Genomic DNA, 26,762 nt, shown 5'->3' with positions numbered 1-26,762 from the left:
CCCAGCTCTCTCCCCGGACCCAAAAGCGTGCGGGAGTTCCCAGGCGGGATCCGTTCCACCGGCCAATAGCCAGAGACCCCAGAGGCTGTGCAGGCGCCAGCAGAAGGAAGGCGCCTCTAAACCTTAATTTTACAACGGAAGCTCAGGGAGGCAGGTAGGGAGTGCCTATCCCAGCTCTTCCACAAAGGAACTAAAATTTGGGCCTCCCTTCAGGGTGTCATCTGGTCATGAGGTTAGCAGAAACCACCAATTCAAGAACCGTTTGAAGCACCTGCTTCTTTGATTTCACGTTCAAAACAGCCCCTCCCCCCCCCCCCCCCCCCCCCCCCCCCACTGATCAGTTGGGAAAAGGACATTCAGAAGGAATTCCCGTCAGGACCAAAATTCAGTCTGCCAGAGGCACGGTCGGCAACACACATTCGGATTGGCGGCTTCCAGCAGTTCTACTAACGGGCTACCCGGTTGCTCCCATGCGGCCATCTCCCGACCTGTTCCAACACCGTTTCCGCAGAGGCACGGCTGCTCAGGGCCGTGCATCCTGGGATTCGCAAACCAGGGCGGTCCAATAGCATTCGAGCACGAGCGAAGAACCCGCCTCCGCTGCCTGCGGGCTGCTCAGAGGCTCCGTCGAAGTAGCCAATGAAAAGTGCGTGGTACCTGGTCGCCATGGAAACCGTGTGACAACAAGATGGCGGCGCCGCTGGACGGCTCCTCGGCCTTGCTTGGTGAGTCCCGTCCCAAGGCTTTTGTACCTCAGGAGGCCCCCAAGCTGACAGGAGTTCTCGCCGGGAGAGCTCCCACGGCTTTGGAGCTCCGCGGGCCTGCCTCACTCCTCCCCAGCAGGCGTCATGGGAGCGGGTTGGGTCCGTTTACCACGACGACGACGTGCGGAGGATGGAAGAGGGATGGACGTTTCCCGCGGAGATTGGGGAATGAAGGCAAAAGGCCACAGGCTCATTGTCCGTCCTGCACGGTGAAAAGTTCTGTACCCGAAGTGTCGAGGCGTGGAACACAGCTTGAGCCTGAGAATCCCGGTCTGCAGGGAAAGGCAGCCCCAGTTTTAGGGTTCAGCGCCTGCCAGCCCCTAAACTCCATCCTCAGGACGTTCCAAGCTTGGGTGGGAGTAAGCACAGCTGTGTCCTCAGGAGTCCCCGGGCTGACAGGGAGATCCCACGTTTGCTCCCTGGAACCCACGCGGAGGTTCTTCTAGACACAGGTGTTGGAGTGAGGCTGCAGGTGGGTCAGGCAGGTGGCAGCCGTGGTGACATGTGTCAGCCCCAGAGAAGGGCAGTTGTTGGCAGACCGTGGGCATGGAAAGGAAGAGCTGAGTGTGAGGGGCACTTTAGGGGAACCAGGAGCGAAGAAGTGCATTCTGTGGTTGGACTGTGGGGTGTGGTTGAGAAGAGTGAAGTTCCTTCTAGAAAAACATTTTTTTTTTCAGCAGCTGTATTGAGATAGAAGACAGATATTCCAGCCTTCACCCTTATGCTATGTAAATTTCAGTCATGGTCTGTACAGTCCCTCCTTTGTATCTTCAAGATATGGGTTTCTTAATCTTGTAATTGTTCTCTAAGCAAAGCTGTAAATAGCTACAATCAGGTGTCACAGTTGGGTATTTTAGCTGAGGACAGACCACATATATGTTGGTGGTCCCATAATATGCTAATGGAGCTGAACAAATCCTACGACCTAGTGACCTCGTGGCCGTGGTGACATCACAGGGCACCCCTTCCTCCTGTGTTAGTGGTGAAGCTGGGATTAGCAGATCTGCGCTGAATACACGTGGAAGTAGCAGAAGCGTGCTGATGGATACGATAGCAGGTGGTAATGATAGTGGCTTGTTGTAGAGTGTACTTACTACATTTTAAAAGATTTACTTATTTTTTATTTGAAAGGCATATTTTTACAGAGGGAAAGACACACTGAGATCTTCCATCTGTTAATGGCCGAATGACCACAATGACCACAGCTGAGCTGATCCAAATGTGGGAGCCAGGAACTTCTTCCCAGCCTTCCATATGGGTACAGGGCCCCAAGGACTTAGGCCGTACTACGCTGCTTTTCCAGGTCCTGAGCAGGGAGCTGGATGGGAAGTGGAGCAGCCCTGATACAAACTTGTGCCCATATGGGATTCTGGTGCTAACAAGCTGAAGATTGGTCAAATAAGCCACTGTGTTGTTGTCCTCTTATTACATCTGAAAAGTTAGCTGCGAAACAGCGGAAGGCGAGTCCTTCCGGAAGGATCCAGAGGAGGCATTGTGGAGGGAGGTGACAGCTCTACCTGTGTTGTTTCTCAGGAGCCCTCCCGTGGGACGATGAGGCATGAGACAGGGATGTTGGCTACTCTCACCCTTCGTGGGCCTTGGCAAGTGGGTGTGTTTGTTTTTATAATAGATTTATTTTATTCTTGATAATATTTACATAGCTGACAAGGAAGGAATCCCATGTGGATCACCAATTAGGGTGGGAAGGATCGAAGTATAGGGGAAAGTGGGTGAGATAACTGCTTCTAATCTTTCTGTTCTCCCTGTTCCCTGTGTCTGAGAGAAGAGGGGTGAGAGGGGGAGAGGACAGCTCCCAGCAAGCAGCCTGACCTCACCACTACCAGAGGATGTGGGATGGTCACTTGATGATGTCCCTCGGGTCCCCGATGTGGAGCCTGTTCTGAGGGTACTGTTTAAGTGGTTTTGATAGTTCTGAGTTGGTGTTGATTTCATTGTTCCAAGTTTGAGGAAATCCTTCCAAGGTCCTTTGGCTGACATAATCCCCCTTAGAGTCTCCATTTGCCCAAATACTTTCTATCAAAGCCTAGCTGGGAGAGCTGTCCAGTTTGTTCTACCCTCCATAGTACTAGACGTCCTCAGCAGGCCTCAATGATCTGCCATGTCCCCCGTGTGCATCTGAGCATGCCGTCTACTGCGCAGGCCTCAACCGCCAAGGAGACCCAGTTCCAACACATGCATTCCACAGTCAGACCACAGATCCTGTTAATTTTTCATGTGGTTGGAGTTCTGAGTCCAGTGGTCCAGTCTAGGGGGTCCTCAAAGAAACATCACTAGAGGCCTGCCTATGGGTGCAAACAGTGCAGGGTCTGGCTCATTCCATCACCCACATCAGCCTACACACACACTGGTGGTTGCAGTTGCCTGGTCAGTTCTGTCTCCAGCCCCATCTCATACACAAACCAAAGGTTGCTGTGGCCCAGCTTAACCCTGCCCACCACACACTTGGCCCTCACACACACAAGTGGGAACTGCAGCCTAGTTGGAGTGACCCACCCCCAAAATCCCACCAAGCCTGCCCCCAACCTTGGCTGGTGCACATGCCAGTATGTGCAACAGACTGGTCCAGTCAGTCCTGCATCCCATTTGGTTCTTGTCTATATTGGTGGGTGCTGAAGCTTAGCTTAGCCTGACTGACCCTGCTGTCCAGCTGACTTACACTGGTGTGTGCTACTGCTTGTCTAGCCAGGCCTGCCCCCAACCCTTGTTCTCATGTCCACTGGTGGGAGCTCCAGTCCATCAAAGGCACATACTGCAGTTTCCCTACTTGCACTTTCCAGGTGGTACTGCTATCTAGCCTGACAAAACTTGCTCCCAGTCCCAGCATTTGCCAGCTGATGTTGCAGCGAAGCCTGACCAGCCTGCATTTACTCTTGCTCATGCATGTACCAGTGTGTATGGTCACTTAGCCCAGTCTAGCTCTTCCCCTAATCCAGCTTACATACAGGCCAGTGAGTTTTGTAGCCCTGCCCAGCCTGGTCCACTCCAAGTCCCAACTCTTATACTCACCAGTGGGAACAGTGACCCAGCAGGGAAGCACCTGTAACCTCCCTTCTGGGCTCGTCCTCTTCCCCCTTGGTCTCATGTGTGCTGTAGATGCTGCAGCCTGGTCTGGCATGGCCTGCCTCATCTCAGCATTTGCTGGAGGGTGCTGCAGCCTGGATTGGCCTGGTCTCCCAGTTCTAGCTCATGCTGGTAGGTGCTACAGCCTAGGAGAGATAGAAAGAGGGAGAGGTCTTCCATCACTGGTTCACACCCCGGATGGTTGCAATGGCTGGAACTGAGCCAATCTGAAGCCAGTATCCAGGAACTTTTTCTAGGTCTTCCATATGAGTGCAGGGTCCCAAGGCTTTGGGCCATCCTCTGCTACTTTCCCAGGCCATAAGCAAGGAATTGGAAGGGAAGTGGAATGGCAGGAATTTGAACCTGCATCCACATGAGATGCTGCTGCCACATGTAAAAGCCTAGCCCCACTAAACATGGCCACCAGCCCCCCCAAAAGTAAAACTTTTTTTTTTTTACAAAGATAAATATTGAAACTAGCTTGATGTCATGATAGGTTAACCTTCCACATGTAGTGTCGGTGTTCCATGTGGCACTGGCTCGTGACCTAGTTGCTCATCTTCCAATCCAGCTTCTTGCTTATGGCTTGGGAAATAGCAAAGAATGTTTCAAGTCCTTGGGTCCCTGCGCCTCACAGGGAGACCTGGGGGAAGCTCCTGGGTCCTAGACTTAAATTAGCCTAGTTTTGGTCATTGTGGCCATTTGGGGAGCAAACCAACAGGTGATAGATCAGTCTCTCTGTCTCCCTCTCTCCTCTCTTATCACTCCATCCTTCAAATAAAAACATATTTAGCTTAAAAAAAATATTTTTTTGATCCTGGCACTGTAGCCTAGTGGCTAAAGTCCTCACCTTGCTTGTGCCATGATCCCATATGGGTGCTGGTTCTAATCCTGGTGACTCCGCTTCCCATCCAGCTCCCTGCTTGTAGCCTGGGAAAGCAGTCGAGGATGACCCAAGACCTGGAAGAGGATCCAGGCTCCTGACTTCGGATCACCGCAGCTTTGGCCATTGTGGTCATTTGGGGTGTGAATCAATGGATGGAAGATATTCTCTCTGTTTCTCCTCCTCTTTGTATATCTGACTTTATAATAAACATTTTTAAAATTTAAAAAAAATTATTTATTTTGTTTCAAAGGCAGATTTACACAGTGAAGGAGAGACAGAGGGGGAATCTTCTGGTTTACTGGGTCACTCTAACTGACTGTAACAGGTGAGTTTGGCCAGGTCAAATACAGAGGATCCTGGAACTCCCTCTGGGTCTCCCACGTCCGTGGCCTGGCCACATCACTTGGTCATCCTCTGCTGCCTTCCCAGGTGGATCCTGGGGAGCTGGGTCGGAAGGAGAGCAGCTGGGACTTGAACCAGTACTCTGCCATGGGATGTCCCTGTCTTAAGTGTCAGCTTAAAGTACTGTTCTACCATTGCCAGCTCTTTATAAACAATTTAGAATTTTAAATTATACGGGATGATGTGCCAGGTTGTACACAAATGCGGCATTTCGTGGAAGTAACTGGAACATCCACAGATTTTTCTATCCTCAGTGGGTTCTAGAACCAGTTCCCCCCATGTATCGCAAAGGACTGTATGAAGTGTCCAGAATGGGAAAATGTGTAAAGGTAGAAAATAGACTAGTGGCAGCCGAGGTGGCTGGGGAAGGTGGCAGCTGGAGGCCAGCTGGTAAATGGGAGGTGACAGCAAAAGGAACCATGGTGACGGTGACTAAATACCTTGAGCCCACCAGAGCCCGACATGAACATTTTCACAGGGTAGAGTAAGTGCGAATTCTCTCTCAGTGAAGTTGCTGTTTGGAAAGGTCTCTAGACATCCACTGCATGTCCCCATTTACACAGCTTCCTGGATTTAAGACGACGATGCCAGGCATGGAAGCGGTAGTGTGTTCAGGCTGGGCTAGCGGACAGGTGGTTCAGCACAGTTCTGCCTGGGCAGTGTGGTGCTTACGTCACCCCACCTATGTGGTCAGACGGCATGCAACTATCCCCACAGACTTAAAAAAAAATAGTCTGTTTCCTGATTTTGATCTTGTGTTAAGCTGACATCAATTGCAAACATCACGGCCAGTACTGTGGCTCAATGAGCCAAGTCTCCCTGAGGTGTCATCAGCCTATATGGACACCAGTTTGAGTCCTAGCTTCTCCAGTTCTAATCTAGCTAGCTTCCATTCGCTTGTTCCCCTCCTGCCAAATGGCCACAGTGGCTGGAGGTGGGCTGGCCAGAAGCCAGTGGTGTACCCGAGTGAGCTGATACAGAACACTGTGCACTGATGAGATTTTAAAGGCCAAGGGCCTGGCGAAGGCTGAATTGGGTAATCTTCTACCTCCAAGCACAGACACCCTTATGGGCATTGATTCCGTCTCTCCTTCTCTCTGTAAATATGCCTTTCCAAGTTAAAAAAATATGTATTTGGAAGTCCTTTATTACCTGTGTAATAAAAGAGGGGAGTCTCATGTCCCAAAGATCTCTTGACCCCGAACCATGGAACAGTGGGGTTTATAGAGGTAAAAACTGCAAACCAAGGGGGTTCAGGGGGACTGAGCTAATGTGGAACTACCTTAAGGATAAACTTTCTTTTATTATTATTATCTTGTGGATTTGTTTTTATTGGAAAGTCAGAAATACAGAGAAGAGGAGAGACAGACAGAAAGATATTCTGTCTGCTAATTCACTCTTCAGGTGGCCACAATCGCTGGAACTGAGCAGATTCAAAGCTAGAAGCCCAGAGCTTCTTCCGGGTCTCCAACTTGGGTGCAGGGTCCCAAGGCTTTGGGCTGTCCTCGACTGCTTTCCCAGACCAGAAGCAGGGAGCTGGATGGGAAACAGGGCGGCCAGGATTAGAACTGGAGCCCGTATGGGATCCCAGCACAAGCAAGGCGAGGACTTTAGCCACTAGACTACTGTGCCAGACCCTACTTTTTTTTTTTTGGAAGATTTATGTATTTTTACTGAAAAAGTACTTTCACAGTGGAAGAGAGACAGAAAGAAATATCTTTTATCTTCTGGCTTACTCCCCAAGTGGCTGCAGTGGCCAGGAGCTGATCCAGTCTGAGGTGAAGAGCCAGAAACAACTCCTGGGTCTCCTGTTTGGGTGCAGGGTCCCAAGGACTTAGGCAGTTCATCATTGCTTTCCCAGGCCACAAGCAGAGAGCTGGATCTGAAATGGAACTGGTATCATGTGGGATACCGGCCCATGCAAGGCAAGGACTTAGCCACTGAGCATCACGTGCTGGGCCCAGAGATAAAAAAAAAAACCAATTTCTAACGCTGAAGCCTTTGTTACTGTATCAAATGAAACTCAGTTTTCTTCTAGTCATGCTTGAACAGCCTAGCCATGGGTTCTAGCATTCTTGCTAAGCAGGATGCGGTTTTCTCAGTGGGTTACAGTATCACAGGTTGGAGTGTTGGTGGGTAACCTTGCCTAAGATGGAGCCTAAGGTGTCGCTCATGTCAGGCCTATTCTTTCACCAGGAGTTTCTTCTGGTCTCCTGCGTGGGTGCAGGAGCCCAAACACTTGGGCCATCCTCAGCTGCCTTCCCATGCCATTAGCAGGGCGCTGGGTCAGCAGTGGGGCATTCAGGACTACAATAGTTTCTCTGCTGTGGGAAGCTGGTGTCACAGTTGGTACAATTGTCACAACAGTGCTCCGTGTGTTACACCACAATGGAGTCCCAGTAATTTTAAGCAAAAAGCTGCAATGGAGCAAAGGCATTGCAAGTTGAGAGGACCGAAAGTCTAGCCAGTGACAGGAAGTGGGTAAGGAAAAGGAGACTGCTCCAGCAGGTGTTCCAGGCAGGGTGAGCCATGTGGGTGTCTGGTGTGGCCAGCAGTGGCACTGGCTCAGGTGGGGGAAGAGGTCAAGAGACAGGGACAGGAATCAGATCACCCTTATTAAGGAGGCTTGATTTTTTTTTTCCTAGGGTGAAAAGGAACCACTGGGAGATTTCATGTAGAGAAGTAATATGTAGACTTTGCATGGGATTGATTATGTATTTATTTATTTGAAAGAGAGAGAGATAATTTTTACCCACTAGTTCACTTTCCAAATGGCTGCAACAGTCAGGGCTGGGCCAGGTTGAAACTGAAAGCTTCATACAAGTCTCCCACATGTGTAGAGGGGCCCAAGTGCTTGGCCCATCCTCCATGGCTTTCCCAGGGAGCCAGATCCAAAGCGGAACACTCTGGACTCAAGCCGGTGCACATAAGGCGTGTCAACACTGCAGGCAGTAACTTAACATGCTACTCCACAGTGCTGGCCCTGAGCTCTTGGCTTCTGCCACACTAGCCAGATTACTGCAACAGCTGGGGCCGGGCCAGGGCAGAGGCCAGGAGCCAGGGACTCCATCTAGATCTGCTTTGTGGGTGGCAGGAACTCAGTTACTCGACTGACCACTGCTGCCTCCCAGCTCTGTGCTAGCAGGAAGCTGACGTTGGCCAGAGCTGGGAATCATCCCAGGTACTCCAGAGTGCGACACGGGCACCCTCACCACTGCACGGATGCCCACCCCGGCTTCACATCTTCCCATCTGTGTGGCAGCACATGTAAACAGAGGAGGGGAGCCCGAGGCTGTCCTGCTTGGTCTTACAAACCGCATGCTTGTGCAGGCAGTGCTGGGCTTGGGATGGGGATGTATCTGGGGAGAGAAGAGGGCAGTGGGCCTGGTCCTCGCCCCGGCATGAGGGATGGTAAGCCCCTTGTGGGCAGCACGGCATGCCCTGCTAGGCAGCTGCAGGGCTCTGGCTACTGATGTGCCTTCTGCGCTCTGGAAGGAGGGAGAGATGGCAGGCCAGCCTGTCAGAGTGCCTCTGTGTGCTGGCACTAGCGCCCCATCACAACCACAGCCCACAGTTATAAAGATAGATGGATTTATCAATTTATTTGAAAGGCAGAGCATCAGAGAGAGAAACACTTGCTGCTTCACTCCTCCAAAGCTTGCAGCAACCAGACCTAGACCAGGTCAAAGCCAGGAGCTGGGAGCTCCAACCAGGTCTCCCATGTAGATGGCATCAACTCCTTGGGCCGTCCCCTGCTGCCTGTTCGGAGTAGCTGGGACTTCAGAGCCCAAAACCTCCTTACCCCTTTTAAAAATTACTTTAAATGATTTTGTGATTTAAAAAAAAAAAGATTGATTTATTTGAGAGAGTGAGAGAGCAAGAGTAAGAGAGAGAGGGAGATCTTTCCTTAGCTGGTATATTGCCCAGATGGCCGCAGCAACTGGGACTGGAGCCAGGAACCTTCTCCAGGTCTCCTGTGCGGGTGAGAGATGCCCAGGCACCCAGGCCATCCTCCACCACTCCTCCCGGGCCACCAATGAGGGGCAGCTGAGTCAGAACCAGAGCAACCAGAACACAAACTGGCAGCCTCATGGATGCCTACCGCCTCCATATCACATGAGCCATCTCTTGATTGGCTCTGAGGGTTGGGGGTTCTGATCAGAGGGGTGAAGCCTGGGCTTGGTGGCCACAACTGGCTGAAAGATGCACAAAAGCCCCATCCCCTGTGTGGGAAGCCCCAGACTTCTGCCCCATCTCTGGACCCCAACCTCACCTCCACAACCCTTTGGGTCAGGGCTGAGAGGAGCAGGCAAACCTCAGAACTCTGAAGACATCTTTGCTGAGCCATGGCATGAGACTAGGGCTAGGGCTTCCTGCACAGTGCCCCCTCTAGGGAAGAAGAACCAGGAATGAGAAGGGTCCAGGCAGCAGCCCTGGGCATCCGGCCCGTGTGGGCACTCAGGGGCCCCCCGTCTGTCTCGCCCCTTAGGGAGTTCCTGACAGAATCTCGCGGGAGAGCTATGAGCTCACCCTTGGCCTCCCTGAGCAAGACCCGGAAAGTGCCGCTGCAGTCGGAGCCTGGGCATCCCGGGTAGGACACTTCCGTGGCCAGGGAGGATGACCCCCAGCGTCCTGGGGGCTACCAGGAGGGCCCTGTGATTTGACCTCCAGCAGCCCTGTGCAGCTTGGAAGGCCCGGGTCCTGGGGGTGGGCAGCACCTGCTTAGGAAGCCCTAATTCTGCAGCAGCTGCACTGAAGGGGATCTTTATACTTCTCCTTGCAAATCATTCTTGAGCCTCTCCTTCCCTCTTGTTTTTCTGAGTACCACTGGAGTCCTTCTGGGCCCGGGGAGACTCCCACCATTCCCCAGCAGAGTTAGGGCTGTGAGTCCTGTGGTTTTCCCCAGCCCTGCCCCTCTTCCAAGTTGGACATGCAAGGGCTGTCCTTCAGCTACCCCAGGCTGGGGATGAGGGGGTGGAAGGGACAGTGTGGAAGTTCCCCAGGAGGCAGAGGCCCAGCCTCCTTTTAGAACCCCTTTCCTGGTGGCATAACACATTTCTTCCTCCTTCCTGCCTGGGCTCCTAGGAGGCGTGGGGTAAGAATCTACGGAGACGGTAAGTATGATGCTGCCCTGGTGTCCTGCCTCTCACCTGCCTGGGGTCCCCTGACAGGGGGCAGATGAGGAGGGAGAGCCTGAGGAAGGCACTGAACCAAGGCCTGCCCTTCACTCCCTGGAGCCTCAGTCTAGGAGGCCCTGCAGCCTTAGCAGAGGGGTCTTCATTAACACTTGAACCCTTGACCCATGGCAGGTCTTACTGAAAAGGGACAAGCAGCCATGTGGGGAGATCATGAGCCCACCCTGCACAGAGGTGTAGATCCCAGCCTCCTCCTTTTCTCCAAAGCCCTGTCCTCTTATTGCAGGCCTGGTCTCTGCATGTCCAGGCCTTGGATCCCAGTTGCACCTGCTGTCTTCTGGCACTGCCATGGGCCCCTCGTTCCCCTGGCAGCTGGACTGGGAGAACTCCAGGAGAGGCCCCTTTCGCTTGGATCCTTGCTCCTGGCCTCCGTGTCTTCTTCCCGCCTGCCCCAGGGTACCATGGATAGCCAGACTGCTTCCTCTTGGCCACAGCGTCCTTTGGGCCTCGTCCCAGGGCTGTGACCCAGCTGTCCCTGTCTGCAGAAGACGAGGATGTGCTAAATGATGGCAATGGCTCGGAAGAAAGGATCTCTGTCCCTTCCTGCTATGGCGGCATAGGCGCCCCTGTGGGTAGGCCAGGTGAGAGCAGAAGCCTCATGGGGATTGGCTCCTGGCAGCAGAAGTCCCCAACCCCCTGCCCCACAAAGAGGGCCAAGGTCCTGAGAAGCCCTCTCCCCACATGCTGGGGTCTGAGGCAGCCACTCCTCCTCCTGGCTGACCTTGACTGCTTCCTGGTACTGTCCAGACTGGCATGAGCCCTACCTTTAGTCCAAGAAGTGTGCCAAGCCACATGCAGCCTGCGGCCAGAGCCTCTGGCATTCCCATCAGGAATGATGTCACTGGGTCAGGGTCCAGGGCCCGAAAGGAGGGAGGGGCCTGTGGCGCCAGCTCAACCTCTGGCCATCTATTTCCTGTGCGGCAGGGCCTGGAAATGCCCAAGGCCCCCTGAGGAGCTCTCAGCCTGGCCTATGCCATCTGCAAAGGACTGAGGCAACACCAAGCTTGTGGGGGTGCCTACTGTATGATGGAGCTAATCAGGAAGGCTTCCGGAGGGGGATTCCTCAGGTCTGGAACCCAGCACCTGTACCGTCCTGGCCCTCCCCGTGCAGAGCCCCTGCAGCTCTGGGCCAGCCACGTGCGTGCATCCTCCCCTCTCTCCTCCTGCCTGCATACCTGGTGCCATGGCTCCCTGAGGTTTCTCTCCATTGAGACACTTATGACTCAACTGACCTGGACAGGGGCCAGCGCTGTGGCATAGCAAGTAAAGCAGCCACTTGCAGCACTGTCATCCCATCCAGGGACCGGTCCGTGTCCCAGTGTCTTGGTTGCTCCACTTCTGATCCAGCTCCCTGCTGATGTGCCTGGGAAAATAGTGGAGGATGGCTCAAGTCCTTGAGCCCCTGCGTCCATGAGAGAGACCTGAAAGAAGCTCCTGGCTCTGGGCTTAGGATCACCTCGGCTCTAGCCATTGTAGCCCTTGGGGAGTGAAGCGGCAGATGGAAGATCTTTTTGTCTCTCCTCTCTGTAACCTGTCTTTTAAATAGAAATTAAATCTTTTTAAAATTTTAAAAAAGAGAGAGTGGAAAAAGAAAAGGAAAGCTGGCATGAGCAGTCAGGAGGCCTGGCTGTCACTCTTCCTTGGGGCCTTGGAAGGCAGGGCTTTGTCCGGGAGCCGGCCTCGGCTGGCAGCCCTCCCCCCACCACGCCACTGGCCGTGACCGTGGAGTTCCTGCCACACATGTGGAAAGGACAGGGTGGCCGGCCTGCTCCTTCCCATCTCCGGCTTCTTTTCCCAAACATTTTATTATTCATTTATTTATTTATTTGGTGAGAGGTGTCAGTCAGGACACGTGCTATCTTTTTTTTTTTTAAGATTTATTTTTTTTTTTATCGGAAAGTCAGATATACAGAGAGGAAAGACAGAGAGGAAGATCTTCTGGCCGATGATTCACTCCTCAAGCGGTTGCAATGGTTGGAGCTGAGCCAATCCAAAGCCAGGAGCCAGGAGCTTCTTCCAGTTCTTCCACATAGGTGCAGGCTCCCAAGACTTTGGGCCGTCCTCGACTGCTTTCCCAGGCTACAAGCAGGGAGCTAGATGGGAAGCGGGACTGCCGGGATTAGAACCGGCACCCATATGGGATCCCGGGTGTGCAGGGCAAGGACTTTAACCACTACACTATTGCTCCAGGCCCTCAAACATTTTATTTTGAGACATGTCTGGCATGCGGGACATCTGTGCTAACGGGACAGTGGGCTCCTGGTTGTCCTCTGCCATCCCTTGGCCATTGACGATGCTGTTCAGTGTGGCTGTACCATTGAGAACCAAGTTACAGAAGTCATTACTTCACCTCCAGCTACTTGGCCGTGCCTTGCCAAAGGACAAGGAAAGATGTACTCGCTCCCGGCACTGCTTTCACACCGAAGCCGGTGGAAAATGCCTGGCTCTCCAATGGCTCTCTCTTCCGCTCAGGCGCACTGGTGTCCCCGGAAGTCTCCTACAGTGCTTCCTCCCACTAGTCTAATCGCGAGCCAGACACTGCATTTGATTGTTACATTTCCAAAGAGGAATCTATCACTTCTTTTCAGTTTTGCTTTTTATTATTTTGAAAGGCAGAATTAGAGAGAGAGAATTTTCCATCCGCTGTTTCACTTCCAAAATGGCTGCAGCATCCGGAGCTGGGCCAGGCCAGAGCCAGGAGCCAGGAATTCCTTCTGAGTCTCCCGGCTGAGTACAGACGCCTCCGCAGGTGCATTGGCAGGGAGTTAGCTTGGAAGTGGAACAGACAGGACTCCAAGCAGCGCCCATACAGCATGCCAGCACCACAGGCTGTGCTTCACCAGCCCCAACATTGGCTTTTCTTTTTTAAAGATTTATTTATTTTTATTGGAAAGTCATATTTACAGAGGGAAAAGAGACAGAGAGGAAGAGCTTCCATCTGTTGGTTCACTTCCCAAGCAACAGTAGGTGCTGAGCCCATTTGAAGCCTGGAACCAGGAGCTTCTTCCGGGTCTCCCACATGGGTACAGGGTCCCAAGGCTTTGGGCCATCCTCTACTGCTTTTCCAGGGCACAAGCAGGAAGCTGGATGGGAAGTAAAGCGGCCAGGCACAGCGACCAGTGCCCATATGGGATCCCAAGTGTACAAGGCGAGGACTTTAGCCACTAAGCTACCATGCCAAACCAAACATTGACTTTTTTCTTAAGACTCCCAGTCTGGGCCCAGCAGCGTGACCTAGTGGCTCAAGTCCTCGTCTTGATTGCACCGGGATCCCATATGGGCGCCAGTTCATATCCCGGCAGCTCCACTTCCCATCCAGCTCCCTGCTTGTGGCCTGGGAGGGCGATTGAGGACAGCCCAAAGCCTTGGAACTCTGCACCCGTGTGGGAGACCTGGACGAAGTTCCTGGCTCCTGGCTTCGGATCGGCATAGCATCGGCCATTGTGCTCACTTGGGGAGTGAATCTTCCTCTCAGGGATCTTCCTCTCTGTCTCTCCTCCTCTCTGTATCTCTAACTTTCCAATAAAAATAAATCTTAAAAAAAAAAAAAGACTCTCAGCCAGCCATGCAGCAGTGCATCCCACCTCGTGAGTTTGTCCGAGGTTTGCCATCTTCCCCAGGCTGTGCTGCTTTCTGCAGATCGGAGCTTAGATGTTAGGGTTGGTTTAGACTGAAGGTGGCCTTTCCGGCAACACTTCAGGGCGAGGTGACTGATGTGTCACACAGCTGACTGGTCACACGCACTGGTCACAGGACTGAGCTCAGTACCTCCGATTCCTGAAGTGGGCATGTGTGAGGGTCTGGGAACTGACCCCAGTGGAGTTGGGCACAGCCTCTGTGGTGGGAGTGTTGCCCCTGTCCAGGGATCCTGGGCACCCGCACCCCGGCCTGGGCTCCTGAGACTCTGTCTGCTCGGCAGGCTCTATTTCCCAGGACTCTGAGGCGATGACCAGGATGGCCAAGAAGCTGTGGGACCTGGAGCTGCTGGTGAAGGCCCAGACGGATGAGCTGCTGACCAAGGTGGGACCCCCGGTGTGAGGGGCTGGGTGAGCTCAGCGGCCCAGTGTCATGGCCTAGCGTGGCCTAGGACACCCAGCTCCCTGAGTCTGCACAGACAGGCTGGGGGGCTTCTCCCCAGTGGACCTTGGCCCTGGTTTGTAGGGAATGGAGTTTGAGGCAGTACCTGGTGGGTGTGGGTGGTACTTTTCAGGAGCAGTGGCTGGGCCGTTGTGTTGGCAGGGCCCAGCCTTTGTGCTCCCCAGCGCCTCCCACAAGCAAGTGTCTACATCTTCCCATCTGGAAGGCAGCTGGGGAAGCGCCAGGCCTTGCGCTCACGCTAGGCCTCACTGCTGCAGGATCAGAAGATTCTGGCCCTGGAGGACTTGGTGAAGACCCTCCAGGAACATCAGGGTAAGTGGCCCTGGGAAGGAGGGGGGAAAGGAAGGGGAGGCGGGACTTCCCTTGGACCCGGGCTCCTGGAGGGTGGGTGGTGACATCTGGGCTTTAAGGCCCCAGTGGATCCAGCTGACTCCCTGGTGGGTGCAGAGAGTGCTGTGGTGGCCAAGTCCTACAGGTGTGGGTTCATGGAGGAGGCTCAGACCCAAGGGATGCAGAGTGCTCCTCACTGGCCTGGGGGAGAGGACAGAGGGAGGGGTCCTGTGGATGGTCTCCTGGAAGCCTCTATGCTGGGGCAGCCAGACCCCATCCTCTTCTCCCCCGCCAAGGTGAGGTTTCGCAGCAGCGGCAGCAGGAGCTGGAGATGATGTGCGAGCAGCTGCAGCGGCAGATTGGGGAGATGGAGGTGAAAGCAGCCCGGCCAGCAGTCCCGGCTCCGGCCGTCTGCCCCTTGGAACCAGCCGGGGTCTTCGTCTCTGGGCCCCTCCCCACCCTGCCCTGTGGTTTTCTACCCAGGATTTCCACCGAGGTCTCCAGGGCGACCTGGGTAGCTCTGAGCATGTCCCTTACCACTGGGCCGACTGCTGAGCCCCTGCCGTGGCCACTGCAGCCTGGCTCTACACATGTGCGGTCTCGGTTGAGCCCCTCTCCCCTCCAGCCACGGGCTGTGCTTCTGGTTCTTGGACCGACCACATCCACTGGTTCCCAGCTTAGGACTGGGCCTGTTGATGTTCCCTCTACCTGAAACATGTTTCCTGCCTGCCCCTGGCAAGTTTTCACTCCACCCGAGCCATGTCCTGCCGGCAGACGGGGTCCCTGCCCTGTGCTTTCTTAGTGCCTCCTGCCAGGGCAGGGTCCCTTTGGGCACCCAGGACCTGGTGTGGACTGATCCAGGCTTCCCTCTGTCTCCGCACGGGGTGTCTTCCTCCCATTCACACTCTCAATTCAGACTGTGAAGCTTGCACCAGTCAGGCCAGGAACAAGGGAGGGTCCCAGGCACACATGCTTCCCTGGCATTCTCACCTACCCTGGCAGGAGCCAGCCTTCCTCGCCCTGCACAGAGTGGGTTCCTAAAAGCCCGAAGCGTCAGGTACAGCTGGGAGCACCTGTCATGCTGGGTTTGTGGGTTAACTCAGCTCCCCACTCCCACCGGGGTTCCTCGGGGGTGCTGCAGTCCCCGGGGAGGGTGTCACTGGCGCTCACACATCACTGATGGCCTGATTGACTTAACAGGTGCTGGTGACAGGCACCCTGGAGCACCCATCCTAGTGCCTGGCCCCAGGTCTGAATGAAAAAGACCTACTCCACATCCTCACTGGGCTGGTAGTCTGGAGGGCAGAGGGAGACACAGAGGGCACCCTAAAATAATCCAGTGGGTGACACACTTGAGATGAAGTGGGGGCAAAGAATCCAGGCCTCCCCTGTCGTCACATAAACTTGGCTGGTTGTAGTTGATGGGCATGGGCAGCGGGAGCCCAGAAGCCAGAAGGGCCACATTATGTGGGACTCACTGCCCAGGGCGTGAGTGGGTTCTATCAGGAAAGAAGGGGATACCATGGGACGTGTCGGAGGAGTGATGTGACAGAAGCACCGCTCTGCTGTGTGAGTCGGGGGAGAAGCCCAGGAGCAGGACACAGTGTCCGTGGTTTCAGCCAGGAGTAGCAGACGGGGCGAAAGGGATGGCTTGGAGGCTGCTGTGGGGGTGGCAGCCTGAGGCCTGTGGGCCGTCAGGGTGTGGTGGCAGGGGTGGGAATGGATCCTGCGTGATGCCTGGGAACAGGGGTGCCACTGACAGATGGGAGGACCAGCCAGTGGGGGTGAGAGGTGGTGTGGGGGTGGGGAGCCATGACTGTTGAGTGTGAGTTACTCATTACCCAGAGATGGGAGCATGGATGTCAGGGCTGGGATCTGCATTCGTAAGAACTGTGGGCTCCGGCATTGTGGCTCAGTGGGTGAAGCTGCTGTTGGTGATGCCAACATCCTGCATCAGAGCACTGGTTCAAGCCCTGGCTGTTGCACTTCTGACCCAGCTTCCTGTGAATGCAGTGGAAAATGACCCAAGTACTGGGACCCCTGCCACCCTTGGTAGGCAATCCCATTGGAGTTCCAGGCTCCTGGCTTCAGCCTAGCCCAGTCCTGGCTATTGTAGCCATTTAAGGAAGCAAGCCCACATATGGGAGATCTTTACTGTCACTCTGCCTGTCAAATAAATCTCTTACACGCACACACACACACACACACACACACACACACGGAGAGTAGACAGTGTGGAGCCCCTTAAACCTTCCGGTGTCGACAGAAGCGGGGAAGCAGCTGAGATGGCCAAGCAGTAGCCAGGGTGGGAGGAAACCCAGCAGGTGTTAAAAGAGATGAGGCTAGAGATGTGGCCACTGGGTGTGGCAACAGGTGGGTAGTTGGTGGCTGCACCGTGAGCAGTTTTCAGTGAGTGTGGGGATGGCGTGGGTTGAGGGAAGGAGGGGAGAGAAGAGAGTAGCCTTGGGAAGTCAGGAAGTATGACAGTTAGAAGCCCTGCTGTGGCAGAGGGCAGTGAGACCAGGCCCTGGGGAGGCTGGCACGTAGCGGGCAGTACCCTCAGGCCATAGAGCCAGCGTGGCCCTATCCCCTCCTATTCAGGTCAGACCCACGCAGTTGCCCAGGGCTCTCCTGCCAGGTGATGCACAGATACCTAGCTGCTGTCATCTCCTGAGGCTTGCCCAGGCCACAGGCAGGAAGTGGCCCTGGCCCCTCAGAACGACTCTGTGTTCAGTCCACTCCAGGGCCCAGGTTGGGGTGGAGTCGAGGCCGCTTGCTCCCCAGGAAGGGACCGAACCGAAGGTGACCATAATGTCACCTCCATTTCCCCCACAGCGGTTCCTCGGTGACTATGGGCTGCACTGGGTGGGTGAGCCTATGGACCAGGAAGACTCTGAGGCTGACATGGAGGACGGCGGGAAGGACTGGATGACAGCCAAGAAGTTCTGGAAGCCAGGTAGAGGGCCTGCCCCCAGCTCCCTTAGAGTGGGAAAGGTTTTGCGGGGAGGATCTGCTACCTACTTCCCACAGATCTCTAGAGGCCTGGCCTCCCAGCATGCCCTGCACGGGAAAGGCCTCTTTTGTTTCCTGTGCTGACCGCCCAGCCAGCCAGCTGGTTCCCTCCTGGTCTCGCCTTGGATGTGCCTTGCTGTTCTGCAAAGGCCCCAGAGGCCAGGGGACAAGACTTTTGCATTTGCCTGGACTCTGTAGTCCTCAGATACCTCCCTCCCCCCAGGCCAAAGCTGTTGCCCTTACCCAGCAGTCTCTCTGCTATTCCCAGGGGTGGGTGCTGCCTGGGCTCCCTTCCTGGGTTGTCATGGCCGGGGCTCTCGGTGTTGGGGGCTCACGGTGTGCCCCTCACCCTGCTGGTCATCTGTGAAATGGGGTGGTGCTGACTGCCCACAAGGCTCCTTTCCAGCTCTGGCATCAGGCAGGCCTGGTCTCCAGCCCCACTCCTCCACCTGTTTCCTGTGTGCTGGGCAAGCGATACCTGTGCCCTAAGTTGCACATTCGGCCTCAGTGAAGTGAGTGTGTGCTCTGCCCCACTGCTGTTGCAAAGGCCGAGTCAAGCACAGGACGCCTAGCCTTGGAGCAGGTGCCAGTGCTGCTTCCCCAGCCCATGCAGGAGCGTCACAGGGACCTGTTCAGCAAAGAGCTGGCTTGCAGACCGCGTGTTGAGGCCCAGGTGTTGGCCGGTTCCTTCTAACTGTCAGACACACAGCCCACCCCACCCACTGCCTTGTTTTTTTTTCCCCCACCTCACTACCTTGTTCTAAAAAGACTTCATTCCTCATTTGAGGAATATCAGCAGCTTTCAAAGCACTTTTCATAAACAGCTTCAGTGTGGGTCAGGAATTTTTACATTTTACAGATGGGCAAACTGAGGCATGCAAAGAATCTAGACTCTTGTGGCCGACTGCAAGCCCACCTGGAAGTGGGACCCCCGTCGGGCAGGGAAGGGACGAGATTCAGCGTGGGTGCACCGCCGGGTGGAGCACGAGCTGGGGAGGTGGGATGTGTGGCCTTGGGGACTGCGTGTGAGGCAAGGGCAGACGAGGGCTGGGACAGTGGAGGGAGTGTGGCTGTGGGGAAGACTCTGAGCGGCTGGGAGGTGCAAGATGCCCCCCGCCAACCACCACCAGGCCTCCTGACTGAAGCCAGAGCTGGTGTCAGCCATGGCTGGAGCTTTCCCAGCCAGGGGGAGGGCTAAGCAAACATCTGGGTGCTGTGCCTTTGTCCTGACAGTGGGGACCTCCCCGCTGCTTTGGGGAAGGCTCAAACAGGCCTTTGTTTTCTGGATCTGGTTTGCAGCCTGCAACTTGCCCCCCCATGCCCTACCCACACCACACAGCCCCTCTGCCTGGCCGCCTCCATCTGACTTCTTGATTTCCAGTGTGGGGAAGGGCCTTACATTGGAACCCCCTGCCAGCAAATGACACGTTTGTGTTTCCTGTACGTTTTTTCTTCCTGAGACTTCCCCCAATGCAGTACCCCCACACTCCAGCCTGCCCCCACCCTGGGGACCCTAAGTGCTGGCCCCCGTGGCTCTCCCCTGGCAGGCACCCCTCCCCAGGGGCTCTGAGCCAGAGGCCCATGGTGGGGTGGGGGAAGCCAGAGCTTCTGCCTTGGACCAGAGGCGGGGATGATTTGAATGTTCCGGAGTGTGGGACTCCCCAACTTGGGGAGGAACGTCTAGGGGGCCCATGAAGGGGAAGCCCAATGAGGGGCTAGGCCTCAGGCCATGTCAACCCACACTCTGATCAGCACTGTGCCTCTTGGGTGCCTACCCTGGGCCAGGCCTGGCCATCAGCCCCGTGTTGAGGGAGTGAGTGCCCAGTGTGGTGTACTGTGGCAGGCAGGAAGTAAGAACATGTGGCGTGGGCCCAGGGCTCCAGGAGCACAGCCTAGCGGGAGGGACTTGTGGCCAGGTCTCACAGACATGGTGAGGGTGGGCGAGAGGCGGGTGATGAGTAATAGGTGTTGGTGTCAACTGCCACCACAGGCTGCCAGGCACTTCCTCTAAGCCTCACCACAGCCTGGCAGGCAGGGCCTGGCAGGCCTCACTCCCAGAAGAGGAAGTAAGGCCCATGGAGGTGCCCTTGGGAAGTAGGGACACAGGAGGCTGTGGGAAGCTTAGGCTGGGCCCAGGGGTGCTAGCCTGATCCGCTCACCTCCCTGCTGCTCTCAGCAGCCTTGACGCACATTCCAGCGAAAGGGACCCAAGGGCTTGGCATCCTAAAATTCAATGCTGAGGGCTGCCAGCAGTGTCAGGCCTGAGGCTGAGTTACCAGCCAGGGCAGGTTGCCTCATGAGGCCTGTACCCTCCTCCTGCTCCTTGGTACTGGTGCATGGGTATCTGCCCATTCCACACAGGAAAACTAGGGCCCAGACAGGAAGTGCCTCCCCACCCCACCCCATCCCTCCTTCAGCTTGGGCCCAAAGCTGGAACCTGCCTTCTGACCTTCCTCACCCCGTATTCCCCCTCCTCACTGTCTGTCCATCCCTCTAGTACAGGGGTCGGTCCTCTGTTGGACTTCCTGCCTCCCAAGGCCTTGCCATGGGCTGGTTATATTGGATTCCTCCTGTTGGCAGCTCAGCCAGGGTCTGCCAGGAACTGCAATTCCTCCTTCCCTGGCCTCGGGTCTCCCCTCTGCTCCACCGTGCCCTCACCCACCCAGCTGGCTGAGAGCGGCAGGGCCAGTTCTCCTCACTTGTTGGCTCTCTCCCCCAGCTGGCCAGCTCCTGTCCATCTGGGCGGTGGGAGCCCTGGCCTCGGAGTCAGTGCCACTGTGTGCTGCCCTGCCCTTGGCTGTGGCCAGGAAGAGAAGCAGGGCAGGCACAACGCAGGAGATGCCCCTGACTGCTCATTGCTGTTTTTAGGCTCTCCTCTCTGTTTTTAGTCGCTAGAGGCTCAGGGAAAAGATGCTGGGCTGCCTGTTCCTGAGCTCTCCCAGGAACAGGCAGCATGTCCTGTGAGTTTTCTCTGGGGGTATCTGACTCTCTGGGGGACCCCAGAGGAGGATCAAGGAAAGCCCTTTGGACAGCCAGAAACAGGAGGGCAGAGGCAGCCAGCTGGGGCCAACCAACCGTCTCGGAGAGCAGCTGCGGAGCTAACAGGAAACAGTAGCCTGCACCTGCAGCCTGTCCCTGCCCCCTGGCACAGGCTGTGCCCTGCTGTGGGGAAGGGACTTGGGTTCCCAGAGCCTGGTCCCATAGCTTGCTGTAGTCTGGTAGTCCTGGCGATAAACAGCTTCCAAGAAGGCCCAGAGAGAGGTTTTGGGTGGGGACAACCTATCTGGAACCAAGTTGCCCCTCAGCTCGCGCCATTGGCCCCGGCTGGTCTGGGTCCTCGCCTAGCTCTAGCACCCGCTGTTGCTGTCACACACGCCATCACATTCCGTTTTGCTTCTGCTCAGCCCCAGATTGAGTTTTTAGCAGAGGAAGCGAAAGCTTTATTAGCCTCTCAAAAGGGTCTGTGCCCAGCGGACACCCCCCTTTCCTGCTCTGTCCAGCAGCTGCTCCAGTATCCTAAAAGCCTCTGACTTCTGACCCCTAGCCCCTCCTCTGGGCACTGCAGCAGGTTGGGGTCTACCCTGGCTCCATCCCTAGTCCAGATTCACCTGCCCTAGGGGGAGCCATTTTGCATATCCTGTTGCAGCACATGGAAACGGCTTCTGTCCCCGGGCTTTGGGCACTTGTTCTGCTCATACATGCTCACCTCCTTAGAGTCTCAGCTGCCCGGCCCTGGAGACCAAGGCAGCCCTTCTAGGACAGAGTGCTAAGGCACCAAGCGCTGAGTGGCCTGCTTCAGGTCACACAGAGAGAGGAGGAAGAGGTGGGTCTGACCCAGAGCTGGGTTCAGATGCTGCTTCCACCACTTCCTGCCATGCGGTCCCAAGCAAGCCATATTCCTCTGGCCTCCACTTCCTCATCTGAGAGAAGGGGATGTTGATAGTCCCTGCTGTGAGATTGGGGGTGTCAAACAGCCCACACTGAGCAAGTGCTGAAGGCACGATTATATGACTACCCTCACCCTCAGGTGGCCCCTCGGGAGACAGGCCACCATTCAATGTGGGGCAGGTGCACCCACGAAGCTGTGGCGAGGCTCACACTGCCTCTCCTCTTTGCCAGGGGACTCGGTGGTGCCCCCTGAGGTGGACTTTGACAGGCTCCTGGCCAGCCTGCAGGACCTCAGTGAGCTGGTGACAGAGGGGGAAATGCAGGTGACCCCAGTGCCTGGTGGAGCACGGCTCAATGCCCTTGAGCCCATCCCACTGAAACTATACCGGAATGGCATCATGATGTTCGATGGGCCCTTCCGGCCTTTCTGCGACCCCTCGACTCAGGTAGGAGCTGGGGTGGGGAACGCCCATCCTCCATGGGGCCACATCACCTGAGTGAATACAAGGGTCTATGCCCAGAACCCAGGGCAAGTAGCCACGGGGTTCCCCCACCCCTAGGTCCTGACCACCCCACCCTCCATGTTCTCCCTGCAGCGCTGCCTCCGAGACATCCTGGATGGCTTCTTCCCCTCAGAGCTCCAAAGACTGTACCCCGATGGGGTTCCCTTTAAGGTGACCACCCCTCCCTGCCTGGGCTTGGAAGGGCCTAGGAACCAACAGCTTCCTCAAGCATCAGCCATTCTGATGGGTGAGCCTGAGACCAGGCTGCCAAGGGAGGTGGTGCCCTCTGCTGGCACTCAGGAGGAAGGCCCAGCCTTGGTCCTGGGACCTCCTGCTAGACACCTTGCTAGTCTGGGGTTCCTGAGGAGTCTGAGCTAGCGGCCTGCATCCTCCAGAACTTCTGAAGCCTTCTGGCCAGAGTAGGAAATTGCCTTGAGCCATGGGCACAGAACAGAGGGGTGCATGCTGGGCTCCACAGGCCTGAGCTGGATCCTGGCTGAGGTAGGTTGTGTCTAAGGCCGAGGGTGCACCATGGAGCTCCTGGGGCAGTGTGCCCACCAGAGTGGTGGGTGATTTCTGTGGTGAGGCGTGAGGCAGTGCGTGCTGCCACTGTGCAGCAAGCAGCATGAGTCATGGCTGGGGGGCGTTTGTGATGCCTGCCAGAGAAGGACCTGAGAGCTAGCTGCAGGCTGATGGGGCAGGGTCTGCCGTGCAGGGACCATGATCTCTTCCCTGGGGGAGGCTCTGACAAGGTTCCTGAGGGGCTGTCAGGGCTGTTTTCCCCTGGCACGGGTGAAGGGTAACGGGTGGGAAGACGGTTGGGCCCAGGATGTGGCTCTCCTCCCCTCTTAAGGCCATCATTGTGTCATACTATCCCCAGGTCTGTGGGGGCAGGGTGCCTCCTGGCAGGCCAGGGAGGAGGGTGAGGAAAGGACCCTGGGCTGAAGAGCTGCGCCAACCTCCGGTGCCCTCTTCTGGCCAGGTGAGCGACCTGCGCAATCAGGTCTACCTGGAGAACGGGCTGGACCCATTCCCAGGGGAGGGCCGTGTGGTGGGCTGGCAGAAGATGCGCAAGGCCTCGGACAGAGCAGAGAAGCAGCAAGGTGAGCTGAGCCAGGGGCTGGGGGCTGTGCGGGAGCAGCTTCAGGTAGCTGCTGCCTCCTCCACTCGCAGTCCCTCCCTGGCCCAGCAGGCTCCACGATGACCGCTGAGAAGTTCCTGAACAAGCTCCCCAAGTTTGTGATCCGGCAAGGAGAGGTGGTGGACATCCGGGGCCCCATCAGGGACACTCTGCAGGTGAGGCCAGCCCTGGAGCTGTTAGAGGTGAGGCTCTTCACCATCTCTGAGCCTAGTCAAGAGGCCAGGCCATCCCCTGCAGCCATCGGCACAGTCCTAGGGCCGCTTCCCTGGCTCCTCCTGAAGTTTCCCCTTCTCCATTTCCCATCCTGTTTCTCTTCCCAGGCCTCCATCCCTGAAAAATGCAAACCTCAGTTGCTTGGGGCTGCCCTACCTTCTGTACCCCCAGCGCCTAAGCCCAGCCCTGCAGCCGCCTGCTTCCTTGCTATGCACTGCCCCAATTGCTCTAGGCCTGCCACCTGTACCTCCCCTGGCAGTTGTCCTTGTGCTGGCACCTAGGGCCTGGCCCACACCACTGGACCCTCCCCAATCACCTCTACACTTTCCTCCCTCCCAGTCTGATCTGCTTCTGGCTCAGCCACATTAGCTGCTGGCTGTTTCCCAGATGTATCATGTCCTCTAGGAAGCTTCCCCTGACCCTGGGATTTCTGTGTGCTGCCCCTGTCCCCCCTGTCCCCCCTGCCCATCCAAAGACTGCCCTCAACCTTTCCTGGGGAAGGCTTCCCTGGCTCCAGGCTAGGTTGGGTATCCACCTGGTCAACACCTGTGTGGGGCTGTTTTCCCGCCACCTGGAGGGGCCTGCTTGGGGCCTCCTCCCCTTAGGCTTCAGGCAGAGTACCTGCTTCTCCTTTGGCTGCTCCCTGTGAGGGTTGGGGCCATGGCTAAAGTGGGACCTGGGCCTCTTTGGTGCCTTCCAGAGCTGCTGCCCACTGCCGGCTCAAGTCCAGGAGATCATAGTGGAGACACCTGCCTTGGCCGCTGAACGAGAGAGGTGAGGGCAGGGTAGAGAGGTGAGGCTGTGGGGCTTAGATCCCCCAAGAGCTGACACTTCTGTGCTCTCAGGAGTCACGTGTCCCCCGATGCTCCTGCGCCCCCGCTTTCCATGCTGCGTGTCAAGTCTGAGAATGGGGAACAAGCCTTCCTACTCATGATGCGGGCCGAGGACACCATGGGTGACGTGCGCGCCCTGCTGGCGCAGGCCAGGTGGGCTGCGGGCATGACTGGCAGCCCCCAAGAACTAGGGCCTCATTGGCTTCACCTGACCAGCCTCACCCACTCCCCAGGGGCACAGATGCCACCACCTTCGAGATCTTCAGCACATTTCCGCCCACCATCTACCAGGACGACACACTCACGCTGCGGGCCGCTGGCCTGGTGCCCAACGCCACACTGCTTTTGCGGGGACGCAGGGCCCTGCCAGCCAGCACCAGCGGCTTCAGTCCCAGTCCTGGCCCCCACCCTCAATAAAGCGCGCTCCCGAGGCTGGCGGCTCTGAGAGGCTCAGTCGGGGCGAGGCTCAGTCCGGGGCGGAGGAAGGCTGGGGAGGGGGCGGTGCTGATCCTGCAGGCAGTAACCCGAGCCCCAGCTGGCGGGCCTGGCTGCTGTGTCTTTGTCCTCCAAGTTCCCCTTTCTCTCACAGAAAGCAGCAAGGGTGAGTGAAGGGAGGAGGGTGTGGCCGGCAGGGACTACAGCAAGGACCTTGGGCACCCACGGCTGCGATCCACAGCTGCGGGGCTCCCTTCCTTTGCCCCACGTGCAAAGCACTGTCATGGCTGCACCCATGTCCCCCAAATGGCAGAACTGCAGCTGTGCACCCACTCCCACAACACCCACACCCAGCCGCCCTGCTTCATCCCGGGCAGACAGCGAGCGACATGGCACAGCCGTACACCCTGATGGGCCTCTGCATGGCAGTGACAGGGACCCCACCACACTCTAGGGTGGCCCACCAAGGTGTGTGTGCGCCAGGCAAGCATCTAGTAACAGCCACAGGTGCAGCTTGACTGGTCCCATGGCCCAGCCTCTCCCAGGGCAGGACCCGCAAGCACACAGACACAGAGCCACTATTAGGGGGCATTTAATTGTCTCCAGGGTGCTCCTGGGAAAGGGACTGTGGGGCCTTTGGCAGAGCCCTGGCTGAGGGAACCAGCAGAAGTGCCCCGTCAGTGCCAGGCAGGCAGGTGGCGGCCCCAAGGACTGGCTAGAACCGCCAGCACTGGGGCTGTTGCTTAAGACAGTTTCTGAGACAGCCTTGGAGCAGGGAAGGGAGGCCAGGGTGAGGGAGAGGGACTCCAAGGCCAAAAGGTTAGGAATGTCAGACAGCTTGGTCACACGGTCCTCGGAGCCAGGTGAGGGCTGTGGGGAGGACATGGGGACCAAGTCCGGGAGAGCCTCAGGCCAGCTTCAGGAACTCCTGCAGCGTGTTCTGCTCCACAGCCTCCACAAAGAGCTCATAGTCCTAGGGGCAGGGGACGAGTATGTGGTCACCCAAAGGACCCCAGTGCTGTGTCCCTCAAGGCAGCAGTCCTGTCCCAACACTCCCCACGCCCAATCCCCTGACCCATACCCCACAATACTGGTCCCCATTGACAATCTGCGGTGGGGTGGCCTTGGGGTTGCCCGCCAGGGCCCGCATCTCGTCCCGCAGGGCGTTGTCCTGGGAGATGTCCACTAGCTGGTACTGGATGCGCTTTCCGTCCAGGACACGAGTCACCTCGCTCTGCTGGGACTTGATCTGGGCAGAGGGTAGGAATGAGGGCAGGAGGAACAAGCCTGTGACCAGGAGCTTGGGTCTCTGCCCCACCAGGGAGTGGGTGACATCAAGTCGAGATGGTTTCAGGGTAAAAGAGACAGGCTGGAGGGGCTGGGGGAGCCAGGAATTCAGGGAGTGGGGCGGCAGGCAGACCTGGCAGGCCTGGGTTGAGGGTAGGAAAGGACCCCCATCGCCACAGGCACGAGTGGGTTAAGGACGAGGTCAGGGTCAGTTTGCTAGCGGGGTACAGAGAATTGGTCTGTGTTGGGGGATGGGCGTGGGAGGTTCCGGCTGCCGAGAACCCAGCCCGTCCCAGGAAGGGGTTGAGGCTGGGGCCGTGGACCTGGTGGTCCCTGGGGGCCGGGCTCTGCACCTCGTCACCGCCCCCGTCCCGGGGAAGGCTTCCAGACGCCCGGGGACCCCAGCGCCGGCCGTGTGCGGGCGCGCACTCACTTCGCGGGAGCCGGTGACCGACGTGCTGTAGACGCGCAGGCCGCTCATGCTGCAGGCGGACAGCCGGGTAAGCAGGCTCGGGAGGCGGCGGCGGCAGCTGCACGGCCGAGACGACGCGGCCGCGCTCGGGAGCGGTTTCCTTCCTGCTCCGCCCGCGAGTCACCACGCTCGGGACCAATGGGCGGCGCGGGCGGCCGGAGGGGCGGCGCCTGCGCGGCCCAGCCCCGCGCCGAGGCCCCCCTTCCCCCACGGTGGCCAGGC

General features: G+C 56.8%; 2 protein-coding genes across 2 annotated transcripts; one reads left to right on the top strand and one right to left on the bottom strand.

Annotated features, from left to right (window-relative positions):
- Positions 1-9,289: 9,289 nt before the first annotated feature.
- Positions 9,290-24,763, top strand: UBXN11 (UBX domain protein 11). The gene is made up of 14 exons (XM_040979736.1): positions 9,290-9,724; positions 10,219-10,247; positions 10,814-10,909; positions 14,248-14,348; positions 14,684-14,738; positions 15,053-15,129; positions 17,592-17,712; positions 21,888-22,102; positions 22,253-22,330; positions 23,142-23,262; positions 23,352-23,455; positions 24,214-24,287; positions 24,359-24,499; positions 24,580-24,763. The coding sequence occupies exons 1-14, from the start codon at positions 9,543-9,545 to the stop codon at positions 24,761-24,763; spliced, it is 1,578 nt and encodes a 525-aa protein (XP_040835670.1). The 5' UTR covers positions 9,290-9,542.
- Positions 24,764-25,360: 597 nt separating this feature from the next.
- Positions 25,361-26,622, bottom strand: SH3BGRL3 (SH3 domain binding glutamate rich protein like 3). The gene is made up of 3 exons (XM_040979620.1): positions 26,502-26,622; positions 25,863-26,030; positions 25,361-25,754 (listed from the first exon to the last, which is right to left on the bottom strand). Exons 1-3 carry the CDS (start codon positions 26,547-26,549, stop codon positions 25,689-25,691), a joined length of 282 nt encoding a protein of 93 aa, XP_040835554.1. The 5' UTR covers positions 26,550-26,622; the 3' UTR covers positions 25,361-25,688.
- Between the last annotated feature and the right edge of the window lie 140 nt (positions 26,623-26,762).

The sequence above is a fragment of the Ochotona curzoniae genome, unplaced genomic scaffold, assembly GCF_017591425.1.
Source record: "Ochotona curzoniae isolate NIBS_2020 unplaced genomic scaffold, NIBS_Ocur_1.0 contig_3255, whole genome shotgun sequence".
Lineage (NCBI taxonomy): Eukaryota > Metazoa > Chordata > Mammalia > Lagomorpha > Ochotonidae > Ochotona > Ochotona curzoniae.
The sequence above is the reverse complement of the archived record's forward strand: the minus strand, read 5'-3'. Positions and strand labels throughout refer to the sequence as shown.

Excerpts from the sequence above, each read along its gene's own strand:
- UBXN11 (XM_040979736.1), top strand. The coding sequence starts at position 9,543 with ATGAGAAGGGTCCAGGCAGCAGCCCTGGGCATCCGGCCCGTGTGGGCA. Across the intron at positions 15,130-17,591 it reads GGCAGATTGGGGAGATGGAG|CGGTTCCTCGGTGACTATGG; the intron begins GTGAAAGCAGCC and ends TTTCCCCCACAG. Across the intron at positions 22,103-22,252 it reads TCTGCGACCCCTCGACTCAG|CGCTGCCTCCGAGACATCCT; the intron begins GTAGGAGCTGGG and ends TTCTCCCTGCAG.
- SH3BGRL3 (XM_040979620.1), bottom strand. The coding sequence starts at position 26,549 with ATGAGCGGCCTGCGCGTCTACAGCACGTCGGTCACCGGCTCCCGCGAA. Across the intron at positions 26,031-26,501 it reads CGGTCACCGGCTCCCGCGAA|ATCAAGTCCCAGCAGAGCGA; the intron begins GTGAGTGCGCGC and ends CCCTCTGCCCAG. Across the intron at positions 25,755-25,862 it reads ATGGGGACCAGTATTGTGGG|GACTATGAGCTCTTTGTGGA; the intron begins GTATGGGTCAGG and ends CCCTGCCCCTAG.